Source organism: Schistocerca nitens, chromosome 4, assembly GCF_023898315.1.
Source record: "Schistocerca nitens isolate TAMUIC-IGC-003100 chromosome 4, iqSchNite1.1, whole genome shotgun sequence".
Classification (NCBI taxonomy): Eukaryota; Metazoa; Arthropoda; class Insecta; order Orthoptera; family Acrididae; genus Schistocerca; species Schistocerca nitens.
This window is the reverse complement of record NC_064617.1, coordinates 647,517,980-647,533,558: the sequence shown is the minus strand read 5'-3', so window position 1 is coordinate 647,533,558 and position 15,579 is coordinate 647,517,980. Positions and strand designations below refer to the sequence as shown.

The window sequence follows — 15,579 nt, the reverse complement described above, 5'->3', positions numbered from 1 at the left end:
AAGATAGGCCGTATTCTAGAAAAACACAGTGTTAAGGTGATCTTCCGGCCCCCCACGAAGATTGCGGCTTTACTCGGCTCTGTAAAGGACGATTTATTGCTTCGTAAGGCGGGTGTGTACCAGATTCCTTGCGGAAATTGTGAGCAGTCATACATAGGTCAAACAACACGCACCGTTCATGAAAGGTGTGTGGAGCACCGAAGATACACACGCCTATTACAACCAGACAAGTCAGCTGTGGCCGAACATTGTATTGATACGGGTCATTCGATGAATTACAGTGATGTGAAGATTTTAACATCCACTTCTTCTTTTTGGGATTCTGTATTCAAGGAAGCCATAGAAATTCGATTAGCCAACAATTTAATAAACAGAGATAAAGGTTTCAATTTGGACAAAGCATGGAATCCGGCTCTTGGACTAATTAAATTGCAGAGAAGTCGTCACCGTGTCATCGCCGCCGATCAAACATCGATAAGCACATCGAACGTCCGTACGCTTTCGCCACAGGCGGCGCAGCATCTGTGACCCGCATGCGCAGTACCGCCGCGGTGGAGCATATAAGGCCGCGCTTGGCACCTTGTCATCAGTCTTGTGACTCGCTCTGAAGATGGCCGGACGATACGCGGCCGAAATATCAGTAGAAGAAATTTTATTTGCGCGGCTGCATGCCCGAAATTTAATGGATTATGATGATGAAATATTTCTCTTTTGAGCAATGGAATATAATTATATACAGAAAACTGTGCACAGTGCAGGATGGAAATGACAAACACTTTTGAAATAGCTTTATTAGTGGTAGGGTGTGTTTGACATTACTTGGTTGTAAAATGAGGATCTTTTCCAGCTCAGTGAGTTTGAAAACAAACATTGCTAACCAAAAAGAATTTTTCACACTGCAGAGAAGACAAAGTCAGAGAGCTTTAACACCACCGAAATTAGTCAAGAGTGAAACTCCACAAATTTCAATTGAAAAGAAACATCAGTTACAAGATAACAATGACATGTGGTACTATGTCATCTCCCGTTGTTGGTAGTTTTCTTCTGCAATAAACTTAACTAAAAGAAAGTACATATCTTAAAATATTGTAAGACTGGATGTAAACAGTAGTTGCTCAGTGGGACTCATTTTTCATTGACATGGTGCTGCTACTTAACACTTCACAACTTAAGTTTGAGGGAGGTTGTACAATCAGTTTCTGGATTGCTTGATCCAAAGATGTACCATGCCAATCCCTAGATATTACACCCTACAACTTTTCGATAGAATTAACAAAGAAAGAGGTATCAGAATAAAATCAAAAACAATGGATGAATTTCAGGCATCAATGTGCCATGTGCTCAACATTATACTTTTCAACTGCACACATACTATGCTGATCAGGAAATGTGTCACTAATACAAAGGCATATGTGGATATTTAAGTCAACTAAAACAACCTCAAGAAATTGGAAAGGAACCATTTAGATCCAATAAAAAATCCTATATGCGCAATCAGGTATGCACCACTGATTTTTCAAGAAAATTTTGGGATAATATCATAAGTGTTTCATACTAACATGTAATTAAATTATCAGTCTCTTTAATACAACGATTACGCAGTGTAGTATAATGGTTACAGAATAGATAAACAACAAGTATGGACTGTCACTATGTAATCAGTTCGTGCTTTTTTCCCCATTTCCCTTTCGATGCTCTTTCATTTGCTCGGCAATGGCTTTTCTACTACTTTCAACATGAGCGTTCCTCCCTTAAGTCAGTAAAATTTTACTTGTGGTGGTGTAGTGTGCTAATGTTGGCAATGCGCAATTAATCTGCACAAGCACATTAAGTGGCTCAATGTTTTTTAATTAAATCTGGGGAGGAAGTAAATGGATCAATGTCTTTTAATTATGGGAGAAAGTAGGTGGATCAATTTTTTTAATATATTGAATGTGCAACTCAATTATGAACAAACATTAATCCACCTACCTTTTCCGATGATTAAATTAAAAAAAATATTGATCCACCTACTCAGCATCCTCATACAGATCGATTGCGCATTGTCAACATTAGCACACTTCACTGTCATTGCTGTAAGTAAAATTTAACCCACAAGTCATATGAGACAACATCTTTCATTATTTTGTAATTTTTCATTTAATATCGATTTTCACTTATACTCTGATGGATATTTTTATTGTTTCACTTTGCATCCTAGTGGTGCTCCACAAGCTCTTCACAGTGACACCCATATCAATGTCCTACCTAAATAAGTTTCCATGCTGCATTAGTTTATAACTTTACACAAAGGTAATTCATAACAACAAAGCTAATTCGTCAAAATCACATGCACACACCTATACTGTTACAATGATGCCATAGATGAAGCAAATCCTGTGTGACAAACACATACAGACATGATCTATGTATTATGAGCTCAATCACTGTTTATGCATTATTGGGTAGCAATTCAAATCTGTCGTACAAGAAAGTTAGACCAACGAGTGAACAGATTTTTTCACATCAATGTAGTTTTTATTATATGTCCAGGTCTGGCATAAATTTTCAACTTGCCCCATTGATATAAATAAATGCCCACTGGCAACTAAGGTCTTTAATTCCTTTGTGCCTCGACAGTTTTTATTTTCTATTTAAGGAAACACAATTAAAATAAAAAATTATGTTCAGCAGCTTCTGTAGTCTTACTACGAATCTTTACAGTTGAATGTTATGTTATCATTCATGCAACAGGATACTTTACAATACCCTCAATTATTGGAGAAATTGTATGGAGACTGCAAAAGCCTTGTTACTTTTGTTTTATATGTATCGATACAGCACTTTAAGTTGTCAATAAATTTTGTTACACATTAATTTCTCCCAAGTTTAAGTAACCTGACCTCCTCACATAGTCTGTTTACAAAGCACTTTTTTGTGACTTATTGCCAAGTATTTGTTTATAAAACCAGAAAGTTTTATCACTTCTGGATTTGTAATTTGAAATTTGTGGAGACAAAGTTGCCCAACAAACAATTTGCTGCAAAAATAAGTGACTTTAGAACTTTTGTATCGCAAATGGAAAACACACTAATCAGTCAGAACATTATGAACACCTACCTAACAGCCGGTACGTCTACCTTCGGCACGTATAACAGCGACAATGTGTCATTGCACGGAAGCAGAGAGGGCTTGGTAGGTTGCTGGAGGGAACTGGCACCTCTGCACACACAATTCACCTAATTCCCATCCATTCTGGGTAGGGGGCAATGAGCACTGATGCCACGTTCAATCACACCCAATATATGATTGATCGTGCTCAGATCTGGCAAGTTGGGGAGACAGCAAATCAACTGGAACTCACTAATGTGTTCCTTGAGCCACTCCATCACACTCCTGGCCTTGTGACAAGGAGCATTATCTGCCACTGCCATCGGGAAACACTATCATTATGAATGGGTGTACATGGCCTGCAACAAGTGTACGATATTCCTAGCCTGACATGGTGCCTTACACGAGCTCCATTGGACCCATCAATGTTCTCCTGAGCATAATGGAGCTGCCACTAGCTTGTCTCCGTCCCATACTACAGGTGTCAAGGAGCTGTTCCCCTGGAAGATGATGGATTCGTACCCTCCTACCAGCATGATTTAGAAGGTATCGGGATTCATCAGACCATGCAATGCTCTGCCACTGTACCAATATCCAGTGAAAATGGTCATGGGCCCATTTCAGGTGTAGTTGTCAATGTTGTGGTGTTAACATTGGCACACACATGCATGGGTCATCAGCTGTGGAGGTCAATTGAGACACATTGTATTGTGTCCAGCATTAAAGTCTGATGTTAGTTCTGCCACAGTTCACCACTAGTCTATTTTACCAGTCTGCCCAGCCTATGACATCCGACACCTGTAATAAGGGGTGCCACCCAACCCCATGACGTCTAGACGTAGTTTCGCCTTCATTTTGTCATGTGTTGAACACACTCACCACAGCAATCCTGGAACATGTGAAAAAGCCATGGGGTTTCCAAAATGCTCATGCAGAGCCTCTGGCCCATAAAATCTGCCCTTGATCAAACTGAGATAGATCACATGCCTTTCCCATTCTACACACGGACAGCACAGTCAATGATGCTGCAAACACCATGTGTGTGTCTGACTAGCTGTCATTACTCGTCAGGTGATGCTGGTATTGCTTAGCCAAGTCTGTATCGGTAGTATGTTGGTGGTCATAATGTTCTGGCTGGTCAATGTATATTAACAAAAGAGCACTTCCCATATCATCTTCATTGCTGAACCCATCAGATTTACCAAAAACAATATGAAACATCAACTGTATAATCAAAGATTTCTAGAGTGTAAAAAGTTGAAAAATTGCAAAATTATCCTTTCATTCAAGGAATACTGAAGTAGTGCAAGCATTTATTATTGTCATCAATCAAATTATGTTAACTTACAACAAGGTGGTCCAAATATTGGCCTAACGGGGAGCATTATTGGAAAATTGCAGACCATCAGTGAAGTTAAGTAATCATGGTAATGTTATATCTTGTAGGGAAAATAGTGTTTTTCAAACAGGTGATTGTAACAAGTATGGATCATGTGTATCTTCAGATACAAGGATTGTTTTTTTTCAGCAAACTGATTGTAGGCCAACTTCAGTCCTACATATCTACAGGACTATAAACCCAAAAATGATAAAACTTGCAAGTTTTATAAACAAGCTACTTGAGAACAAGGTCAAAGAAGGAGAGCTGCATAAACTAATTATGTTAAGAGCTCATGCTACTTTAACTTGCAACAAAATTTACCGACAATATTTAAATACAGCTCTGTGCAAGAGTGTCAAATCAAATGACAAATTTGCACAATTCCAATGGTTCAAACAGTCTGCTAAGTTCCTCAGCTTTACCTCAATTATTCATTGAAATGCACCACTTCAACTGTGGGTAAATTTTCTGAATCGTCACTGCAACATTTTGTGATCATTCATCCATTTATGAGGCTTTGACTAAAGTATTAACATTGAGAGCTAGAAATTTTTGTATATCTTCCTTTGTTCATTTAGCAAACCTGTACACAAAATCTGAACATAATCTGTGATGGCTGATTGGGGACTCTTCAACTATTTGACACGCCATCAGCCAAAATGTAATATGTAAGGAATGAAATCATGTGCACGCATCACTGAAACTATTAAATTGAACAAAAGGATGACTATCAAAGAAATACAAAATATTACTTTTCTGCAGCTTAGAATAACAGAATTAGGGTCATGTTTTGCCACACACACATAGTACAGATGTTACAAGTTCAAGGAGGCGTGATTGAAAGTGGACTTATTTGCAGTTTATATAGTCCCACAGAGAACCAAGATGAACAGCGATGTGGTTTATGCTGACAATGTTACAATCCCATCAAAAGAAAATTAACTGTATGCATGCACAAGGTGCAAGACAGTCGTGGCATTATTCATTTCTTTTCATCATAAACGGTACAGTCCCACCAGTAGCATAGGTTCGATCAAGCCAATACAAATAAATGAAACCACTTTCATGGCCAAATTTTAATTATACTTTTAGAAAACAGTCTTACCTAGTTTTCTGAGATCGTTGACTAAATCTGTAAAAATTCTTTTGTTTTCTTCATTTTCTCCTATCTCAGTGTTCAGTGAACCAGTAGCAGGAAACGTTTTCATTATTTCTGCCAACATTGATACCCACTGCTCACTGTCTCCTTGGGCAACTTCTAATATTGCTTCCAGTTCACTAGACCACTGAAAATAATAATTAACAATAATAATAATTATTATTATTTCAAAATAGCACACCTATAGAATTAAAGTATCTACTAGAGTAAAGGTGGGCTTGGATAGCACTTGGATGGGTGACCGTGTGGTCTGCCGAGCGCTGTTGGCAAGTGGGGTGCACTCGACCCTTGTGAGGGCAATTGAGGAGCTACTTGATTATGAAGTAGCGGTTCCAGTTATGAAAGCTGACAACAGCTGGGAAATCAGTGTGTAGACCAAATGCCCCTCCCAACCCACATCCTGGGACGCCTTTCGGATGAGGATGACACGACAGTCGGTCAATACTGTTGGGCCTTCCAAGGCCTGTTCAGACACATTAGAGTAAATGAGGTTCTAAAAATATGAATAGTTGTATTAAGAGCGCAGCTTTCCATGTAACTTACTTTAGTCACAAATGAATTACCCTACATGGGGGAATGAGGAAGAAGAACTCTTTCACTTATATTACAAATGCGCTATCCTGGAACACATAATTATTGACGCAATTTAGAATGCTATCATAATCTACTCACTGAGGGTATGATCTAACCTTAACAGTTTAATATAATAAGAAAAGTGTTACAAACTGTGTGTGTTGAGACAGCGTAACTGACTTCGTACAAATACTTTGTCTTCATTCACACAGCATTTGAGAATGAGAGCACTTAAAAATTTCCACCAAAGTTTGCACAATTTCAAACGTTCAGGAAACTTATTCTCACTGACATATACTAGCCCCCCCCCCCCCTCCCCAACACCACCATGAAAAAATGATAAAACACAAAAGTTCATCATTTACTACATTTTCACTGTTCATGTAGTCAAACTTCAGCGTCAGGTACATTTTAATTTATTACTGACCCCATCTGCCTCTTACAACTTTAATTTTACAACATCGCATAAAATCTCCCGTGCACGATAGGGAGCACTTTCTCTGCACCTATGGTATGTAGAGACTGTGGTACTATGCTGTGTAGAACAGCGGCAGCAAAGAGAACATTGGAATGAGTTCAGCTCGATTTCTAAACTGAAGGAAACACTTCACGAACCGTTTTTCCACGAACTTGAAACACCCACAAAGAATAAAAACAAACAGTGGAGATGACAAGAGATGACAAGGACAAGAAGGACACAGAGACCAAACAAAAGGAATTAAAATCACACCGACTGTGACAGGGGTTGGCCGACCATAGAAACGAAAAAGGGAAAGCCAACCACCAAGAAACACACTAAAAATCCCAGTCTAAAATTCCAAAAAAAGGACAAACACTTAGATCAAGCACTAAAAAGCCCCTGCACGAATAAAACTCAAAACTAAATCTGCCATTGCAACGTCATCTGATAAAAGGGCAGGAAGCTTATCAGGCAGCGCAAACGTCTGCCTGAGCGGAGTTAAATGCGGGCAGTCCAACAAGATGTGAGCCACTGTAAAAGCTGACCCGCAGCGACATAAATGTGGGTCCTCGTGGTGCAATAAATAGCTGTGCGTCATCCAGGTGTGGCCAATGCGCAGCCAGTAAAGGACAACAGAGTCCTTACGAAAGATCCGCCAGGAGGAGCGCCACGCACCAGTAGCCTCCTTGATGGCCTGAAGTTTGTTGGTGTCATTGGAAAAAGGCTCAATAGTGGCAATGGAGGTGAACAAGTCCCAGTCAGCCTTATTCATAGCCCATCTGCAGGGGCGTCCAGAAGAGTGATGCTGTGTCAGCGACAGAAAGATCGGAAAGTGATCACCACCGCACAAGTTGTCATGCACAATCCATCGGACAGATGGTAATAGGCTAGGGCTGCAGATCAAAAGGTCGATGGCTGAGTACGTGCCACGTGCCACACTGAAATGTGTGAAGGCACCATTATTTAAAAGAGAAAGGTCGAGCTGTGCCAATACTTGCTAACGATTCTGCCTCAGCCTGTTGCCACTGATCCACCCCACAGAGGGTTATGGGCGTTGAAGTTGCCCAGTAACAGAAAAGGTGGCGGCAACTGGGCTATCAGTGCAGCCAGGACATGCTGCAGGACATCACCATCTGGTGGAAGATAGAGACTGCAGACATTAACAGCCTGAGGCGCCCACACCCGAACAGTGACAACCTCTAAAGGTGTTTGTAGATACACAGACTTGCTGTAAAGAGAGTGAAGGATGTAGATGGAGACGCCACCAGATACCCTCTCATAAGCTGCCCGTTTCTTATAATAACCTTGATAGCCACATAGGGCGGGGGTTCGCATCGCCGGAAACCAAGTTTCCTGAAAAGCAATGCAGAGGAAAGGGTGAGGGCTGAGAAGTTTTCTGAGCTCAGCAAGATGGTGGAAAAAACCGCTGCAGTTATACTGGAGGATCACATTGTCCGTGGCCGAGAAAGGCGCGAAGGGACCGAGGAGGCAGATCATGTCGCTGGGTCACCTGCTGCCACTGATTGAGTACTGACGGGAGCGACATCCATCATGTCTGGGGGGACCAGCGAGATCTAGCTCCTCCGTGGACACCAGAAACTCCACCCCACCCTCAGCCGCAGAGCTTGTAGGTAGCGGTGGAGTGGGTGCCACCGCAATTTCCTTGGTCTTAGGGGCCTGCGATTTTGATTTCTCACGCTGTTCCTTCGGTTGCCCTTGCTGGGAGGGCAGAGGGCTTCTTTGATTCAGTGTCCGAGACTCAAGAGGACCGCAAAGCCCTACGACCAGCTACCTGGGACTTCTTCAGCCCCTGACGGGTGTCTGGTTTGCCACTGGTAGGAACCTGGGAAGGGAGTGACTCAAGAAAAGATGTGCCACACTTCATTGCATGTCATCCACCCTGATGCCACCTACTCCAACCAAGGGCCCTCCCCATGGGCACCACCCAGCGACAGCAAGGGCCACCTGGCAGGGTGGCCATTGCCGGGAGTTCCGACGCCCCAGGGAGATAGGTGTCTACTCCTTGGCATACATGGGGAATTAACAGCGATCCTCGAGTTGTCAGGGGGGCTACAACCAACAGGGCACATGGCGGCCCCACCACAACGGACTGGCTACCATGATGGATACGAGGAGGCAAGTGGTCCATGGTCATCGTCAGTGCAGAAAGCGTAACTGCAGAGTGCATGGCGGAAATCGCATCCAGGAATGTATCCTCGCCCAAGAGATGGAGAGCAGCAGGACCGCAATGCAATGATAAATAAGCTGGCTAAAGGTTTTAGTACACGATGGACACAATGCTCCAAGTAAGGCGCCCTTCCCCAATTGGCTCGCTCTTTGGAATAATTTTGAAATATGGTGGTCAAACCCAGAAGGGACCATCACAGAAGGGCAGAAATGTTTGAGACTCCTTTTAGTTGCCTCTTACGACAGGCAGGAATATCGCGATCCTATTCTGACCCCCGAACCTGCAGGGTCTTTGTTGCCTGTCAGACATTTTACATCAGTAGGTAAGTGATCAAAATTTTGTTTCAGCACTGTGCATCCCTTTCTGTGATAAAGACAATCTTAATGTGTGGTAATAAATGTCTTTCTTCTTCTGGTATTATAATTATGCACATCACTGTTACTTTTGAACTGTAGTGAATTATTTACAACAACCTTTATGAGGGAATGAATATAGTGTGAAGCAGTACTGGGAATGCCAAACTCTTTAAACCGATAGCTATAGGATGATGGTGGGTGAGCACCACATATTATTCTTAAAGCATGTTTTTGAACAACAAATACCTCCTTTCTGACAGATGAATTACCCCAGAATATTTATTCCACATGAAATTAAAATATGCATAATATATCAACTTAACAATTTGCCTCTCCCCAAGATTTGCAATGATTGTACGTGCAACAGAGAAAAACGATACTTTTAAGAACATTATTTATCATTTCCTTTCTTGCTCTGTGGACACTCAGACTGATTACAACACTAGTATTATCTGCAAAAACAACTCATTCTACTTGTTGTGTATTAGGTGGAAGGTCATTTACAATTATGAGGAACAACAGTTGACTTAAGATTGAGCATTGTGGAGCCTTGTAGGTGATTTCTCTTGAGATTACTCTGATTGAATTACCGAGTACAACCTTCTGTATACTTTTGCTTATGCATGTTATTAGCCACTGGCTGGCTATACCATCAACCAGAACAAAACATGCTCCTATCGCAGCGCAAAATAGGGGAATATGTCCTGGGTAGAGATGCGGACGTAAAAGAAGGGAACTAGCTTTTTCACTTACCTGGCAGCTTCAAAGACATTTCTATCAAAACATCTTGACATCTTCACATTTTTTTTACTTGTTAGCACTAGTACCCATGCATTGTAAGAAAAAGCATCATTTCAAGTAAAGTAAAATGATACATGCTGTCATCTACATCTACGCCTACATCCATACTCCACAAGCCACCTGATGGTGTGTGGTGGAGGGTACTTTGAGTACCTCTATCGGTTCTCCCTTCTATTCCAGTCTCGTACTGTTCGTGGAAAGAAAGATTGTCGGTATGCCTATGTGTGGGCTCTAATCTCTCTGATTTTATCCTCATGGTCTCCTCACGAGCTATACGTAGGAGGGAGCAATATACTGCTTGACTCCTCGGTGAAGGTACGTTCGCGAAACTTCAACAAAAACCCGTATCAAGCTAATAAGTGTCTCTCCTGCAGAGTCTTCCACTGGAGTTTGTCTATCATCTCCATACCGCTTTCTCAATTAGTAAATGATCCTGTAACGAAGTGCGCTGCTCTCAGTTGGATCTTCTCTATCTCCTCTATCAACCCTATCTGGTACGGATCCCACACTGGTGAGCAATATTCAAGCATGTAACGTGACACATGTCATCCAACAGGAGATTTATCATGTTACGCAAAGTGATTGAAGTTCAGAATGCATGAATCTCTGTTCTGGGATATTTCCTATTAAAGGTGCACCCAAACCCGCAGATACATACATACATTAATCCTTGTTCCATAGATCATGAATAAGACTTTTCGTAATGATGTGGAACATGTCACTTTACCATAAGTTTTCTTTACACAAATTAATTAATTAATTTTTTTTTTCAGTCACTATACTGAGTAGAAGGAGTTGTCATTCAGAAATTCTTTTAATTTGCTTTTCAATGTTGGTTGGCTATCTGTCAGACTTTTAATAGTATTTGGCAAATGACCAAAGATTTTTGTAGCAGCACAATTCACCACTTTCTGTGCCAAAGTGATATTTAATCCAGAATAGTCAATATCATCCTTTCTTCTAGTGCTGTAGCTATGCACTTCGTTGTTATTTTTTAATTGGGATGGGTTATTAATGACCAATTTCATAAGTGAATATATGTATTGCGAAGGTACTGTGAATATCCGAAGTTCCTTAAATAAATGTCTCTGCAAGGTGGTCTTGGGTGGGCTCCAGCTAGTATTCTGATTACACGTTTTTGTGCGATGAATACTTTCTCTCTTAATGGCGAATTGCCCCAAAATATGATGCCATATGAAAGCAGTGAATGAAAATAAGGCATAGTAGGCTAATTTACTGATATGTTTATCACCACAATTTGCAATAACCCTAATAGCATAAGCAGGTGAACCTAACAATTTCAGCAGATCATCAATGTGTTTCTTCCAATTCAATTTCTCATTAATGCACACACTCAGAAATTTTGAGTACCGTATTCTACCTCGGCAACAGACTTGCGTTCATAGTCTATATTTATCAATGGTATTATGCCATTTACTGTACAGAATTGTATAAACTGTGTTTTCTCAACTCAGTGAGAGTTCATTTGCAGACAACCACTTAATAATTTTCTGAAAGACATTATTTGCAATTTCCTCAGCTGATTCTTGCTTCTTGGGTGTAATTACTATACTTGTATCATCAATGAAAATAACTAACTTTGCATCTTCATGAATATAGAGTGGCAAGTCTTTAATATATATATTAAGAACAATAAGGGACCCAAGACTGAACCCTGTGGGACACCATTCTTGATACCTCTCCAGTCAGAGGACTCTGCTGGTTTTTGCATACTATCTGTACTATTAATTTCAACTGTCTGCATTCTTCCAGTTAAGTATGAATTAAACCATTTGTGCACTGTCCTACTCATACCACAATACTTAAGGTTATCTACAAGAATTTCATGATCCACACAATCAAAAGCCTTTGAGAGATCACAAAATATTCCAATGGGTGATGTTCGGTTATTCATTGCATTTAATATTTGATCAGTGAAAGCATATATAGTATTTTCTGTTGAAAAGCCTTCCTGAAAACCAAATTGACATTTTGTTAGTACTTGATTTTTACAAATATGTGATGCTACTCTTGAATACATTACTTTTTCAAGAATTTTGGATAAAGCTGTCAGAAGTGAGATTGGGCAGTAGTTGTTAGCATCAGATCTATCCCCTTTTTTATGCAATGGTTCAACAACAGCATATTTCAGTCTATCTGGAAAAGTCCGTTTCAGCAAGCTACTACATAAGTGGCTGAGAATCCTACCTATTTTTTGGGAACAAGCTTTTAGTACTCTGTTGGAAATGGCCATCAATTCCATGTGAGCTTTTACTTTTGAGCAAATTTATTATTTTCTTAATTTCAGTAGGAAAGGTGGGTTGAATTTCAATTTTATCAAATTGCGTAGGTATTGCCTCTTCCATATACTGCCTTGCATTTTCTAAAGAATAACTGGAACCTATTTTCTCTACAACACTTAAAAAATGATAATTAAAAATGTTTTCTACTTCTAACTTCCTGTTAACAAACTTTTCATTGTGTTTGATAGAAATACAGTCTTCCTGTGCTCTCGGTTGCCCTGTTTCCCTTTTGACAATATTCCAAATTGTTTTAATTTTATTATCAGATGTGCTAATCTCAGACATAATGCACATACTTCTGGACTTTTTAATAACTTTTCTTAATACAGTGCAGTAGTTTTTTTATAATGTTTCATTGTTTCGGGATCATTACTCCTCCTAGCTATAAGATCCATTTCCCTTCTTTTCTGTTTACAAGATATTTTTATCCCTTTAGTAAGCCATGGCTTTTTACATGCTTTCTTACAATTATATTTCACTGTTTTCCTAGGGAAACTGTTTTCAAATATACTCACAAAGGTATCATGAAATATGTTAAATTTTAAATTAGCATCATGTTCCCTGTACACCTCATCCCAGTCTAACTGTTGCAAGCTTTCCCTAAAATTTTGAAGTGTTAAATCGTTAATGAAACCCACTATTTTGGAGGACTCTTTTGCATTACTGTATGGAGCTGTATCATATACTGTAACTAGCTGTGCATCGTGATCAGACAGACCATTCTTAACAGGAAAACTTCCTATACAACATTAATTAAATGTTTTCGTCTACCTTCTTACAAAATTTGAACCGATTCACATGAGTCGCAAATATGGATGTAGGTTGCATAAAAAACTATACAAAAAACTAATGAAGCTAGATTTTTAAAAGTAAGTTTAAAATTTTATCATAAGAAGTCATTTTTGTTTACTTGATTCAATTTAAACTGTTTCCACGCATTCAATGACAATAAGAATGAATTTTAGGTGCTACATTTAACTTCAATTTAAACAATCGTGTCTCTCAAATGTATAAAGACTACTGGATTAAAAAAAAGATTCATTTCAACTTTATCCACGTATCTACCTTCACACGAAGTTTGAACCAATTCACACACGTTTAAAGTACAAAACTAGCCTGCTTCAAACACCTACCAGAAAAATGTATTTTTTGCCCTTAAAACACAAACAAAGTAAGACTTTTCAAACAGTTAAAACTTATCTTAGACCAAAGTCCTACACATCAGTGGGCCAAATTTGAACCATAAGGGGGGCCCCACCAGGCAGGAGTTATTTAAGGGTGCCTGCTTCTGCAAGTAAAATCCAAATGGTGTACATACAAGGCACATTCCAAAACTAAGATACATTTGGTCATAAAAAAATAAGCTCTCGAGGAAAGGTTCTTATGACAGTAGTATTTTACTACGTATCTCTGGTACTCCAACCCAACACTTACAACAGACCACCAGAAGGCAAGGACAGAAACACCCCTATAATCTAAGAGTGCTGCCATAACGCTATGCGCAGGCAACGCCTGTCGCGCTGGCCTATCGATGCTCATGGTGGCTCTGTAAAACATGCAACGGCAGGGCTCAGACTGCAGTCATCTTCCAACAGCGCTCATGTTCATTTATCTGTTTATTGTGGCTCTGGTCACTGATAGTTGCTACATCTTGGTATCCAATTTGGTTTTGCTCTCTGGTTTTGATATTTCGCCACGTAGTTTGTGTTGCCAGCTGTCCCTGATGTGTGTGTCTGCACTGTACCTGCAATTCCCATTGTCGCCGTCGGCCCTTGCACTCCAATCTCAGCTGATTCCAGTTACTAGAATGTCTACTTACTTTCCACAAAGTCACTGTTCACATCTATACACTTTCTGTGACACTGCACCAGCTTCTGTAAACCCTCTGCCACCTGGGAATTGAGCCTGTTGGTGATGCCAGTCATAGTTCATCATCATTCTGAATTTATTGTCCACCCAGCTTTTTCAGATGCATTAAGAGGAAACAGTCGCTTGGTGCAAGTTCAGGACTCTATGAAGGGTGCTCAAGTAGTTCCCAACGTTCACTTGTGTTACTGTATTCCTGCAATAGCTGGTCGACGTTATCATCGCCGTTGGAGTCGCAGTGTTCCTGTGTATAAGTCATTGAAAGCAGTAAATATTGATCTTACTGGGTAATTCAATAAGTGGCAGTTTATTGGAGGGCCTTTAGTCTCATGGGCTGTGAATGCAGTTCACCTGTTATGTTTCAGCTGCCTTTGGAGGCAGTACATGGTTGACCTTGGCAATTGTATGGGGCAGTCATGGAGAGTATGGTGGCCTTGAAGCTTTCCCTGATGCAAATACTTTGGCTTGGAAGACTTAGTATAAGAGAGAGTATAGGACTACTAGCTATGATTCCGTATGGTACCTTGGTTCCAGATAAGCCATTTTGGTTCCATATAATCCATTTTCTTTGTCAACTAGAAGAAAGAAGCAGCTCAACTCAGGCAATAATAATTGTAAGTTTAAGATTGTGGGAGACACTATAAACAATAAAGTTGACCTTGATTGTATAAACTGTTTTATTTATAATAAAGTGACCTTGAACCCAAAAAATACTACACATTGATCCTTGTTTTTGGCAGTAGCATTGTGAAGGAGGATTATGCCAGACAACAGTTTCCAAAGGTGTCGATTTTGGATCACACATGTCAGTTCAGTTAGCATTTTGTAGAATATACATCAGCTGTAATTGTTGACCCATGGTCCACAAAATCAATCAAAAGGATACTCTTTTTGGCCCAAAAAACAGTAGCCAATATATATATATAATTTGAGAATGGAGATTCTTCTTCTTCTTCTTCCTCCTCGCTCCACAAGCCTTGATGGGCCTTGGCCTACTCTAGGACATCAATTCCATTCATCCCTGTCCAGTGTCTTCTGACTCCATCCTCTGACATCAATTTCTAAATCTTCTTATATGTCATCCAAGTATCGAAGTCTCAGTCTTCCAATGCTTCTTTGTCTTCCCCCCCCCCTCCCCTCCCCACCACCACTCATGTTCCATGTGAAAATGTGGTCAACTCATTTCAGGGGTTTTTATTTTAATGAACTTTATGATTTCAAGATCTTTATCAAATCTATAAAGTTCAAAATTAGATTGTCTATGCCACGCTCCCCATAAACTTTGCGTACTATCTTTAGTTCAAGACACCCTATTAGCTCTTCACTCTGTTGTGTCAGGGTCCAAGGTTTATAGACTCTGGACATATTAAGTTTTATACAGGTGACATTTTGTTCTCCTGGG

At 40.0% G+C, this 15,579-nt stretch overlaps 1 protein-coding gene across 2 annotated transcripts in view; it reads right to left on the bottom strand.

Moving 5' to 3' along the window:
* LOC126252979 (negative elongation factor A-like) overlaps positions 1–15,579 on the bottom strand; it is a 138,824-nt gene that overhangs the window by 102,498 nt on the left and 20,747 nt on the right. For both annotated transcript variants that reach the window (XM_049954005.1, XM_049954006.1), the window contains exon 2: positions 5,577–5,757. In XM_049954005.1, coding sequence (XP_049809962.1) covers positions 5,577–5,757 — 181 coding nt within the window. The remainder of the gene's footprint in view (positions 1–5,576; positions 5,758–15,579) is intronic.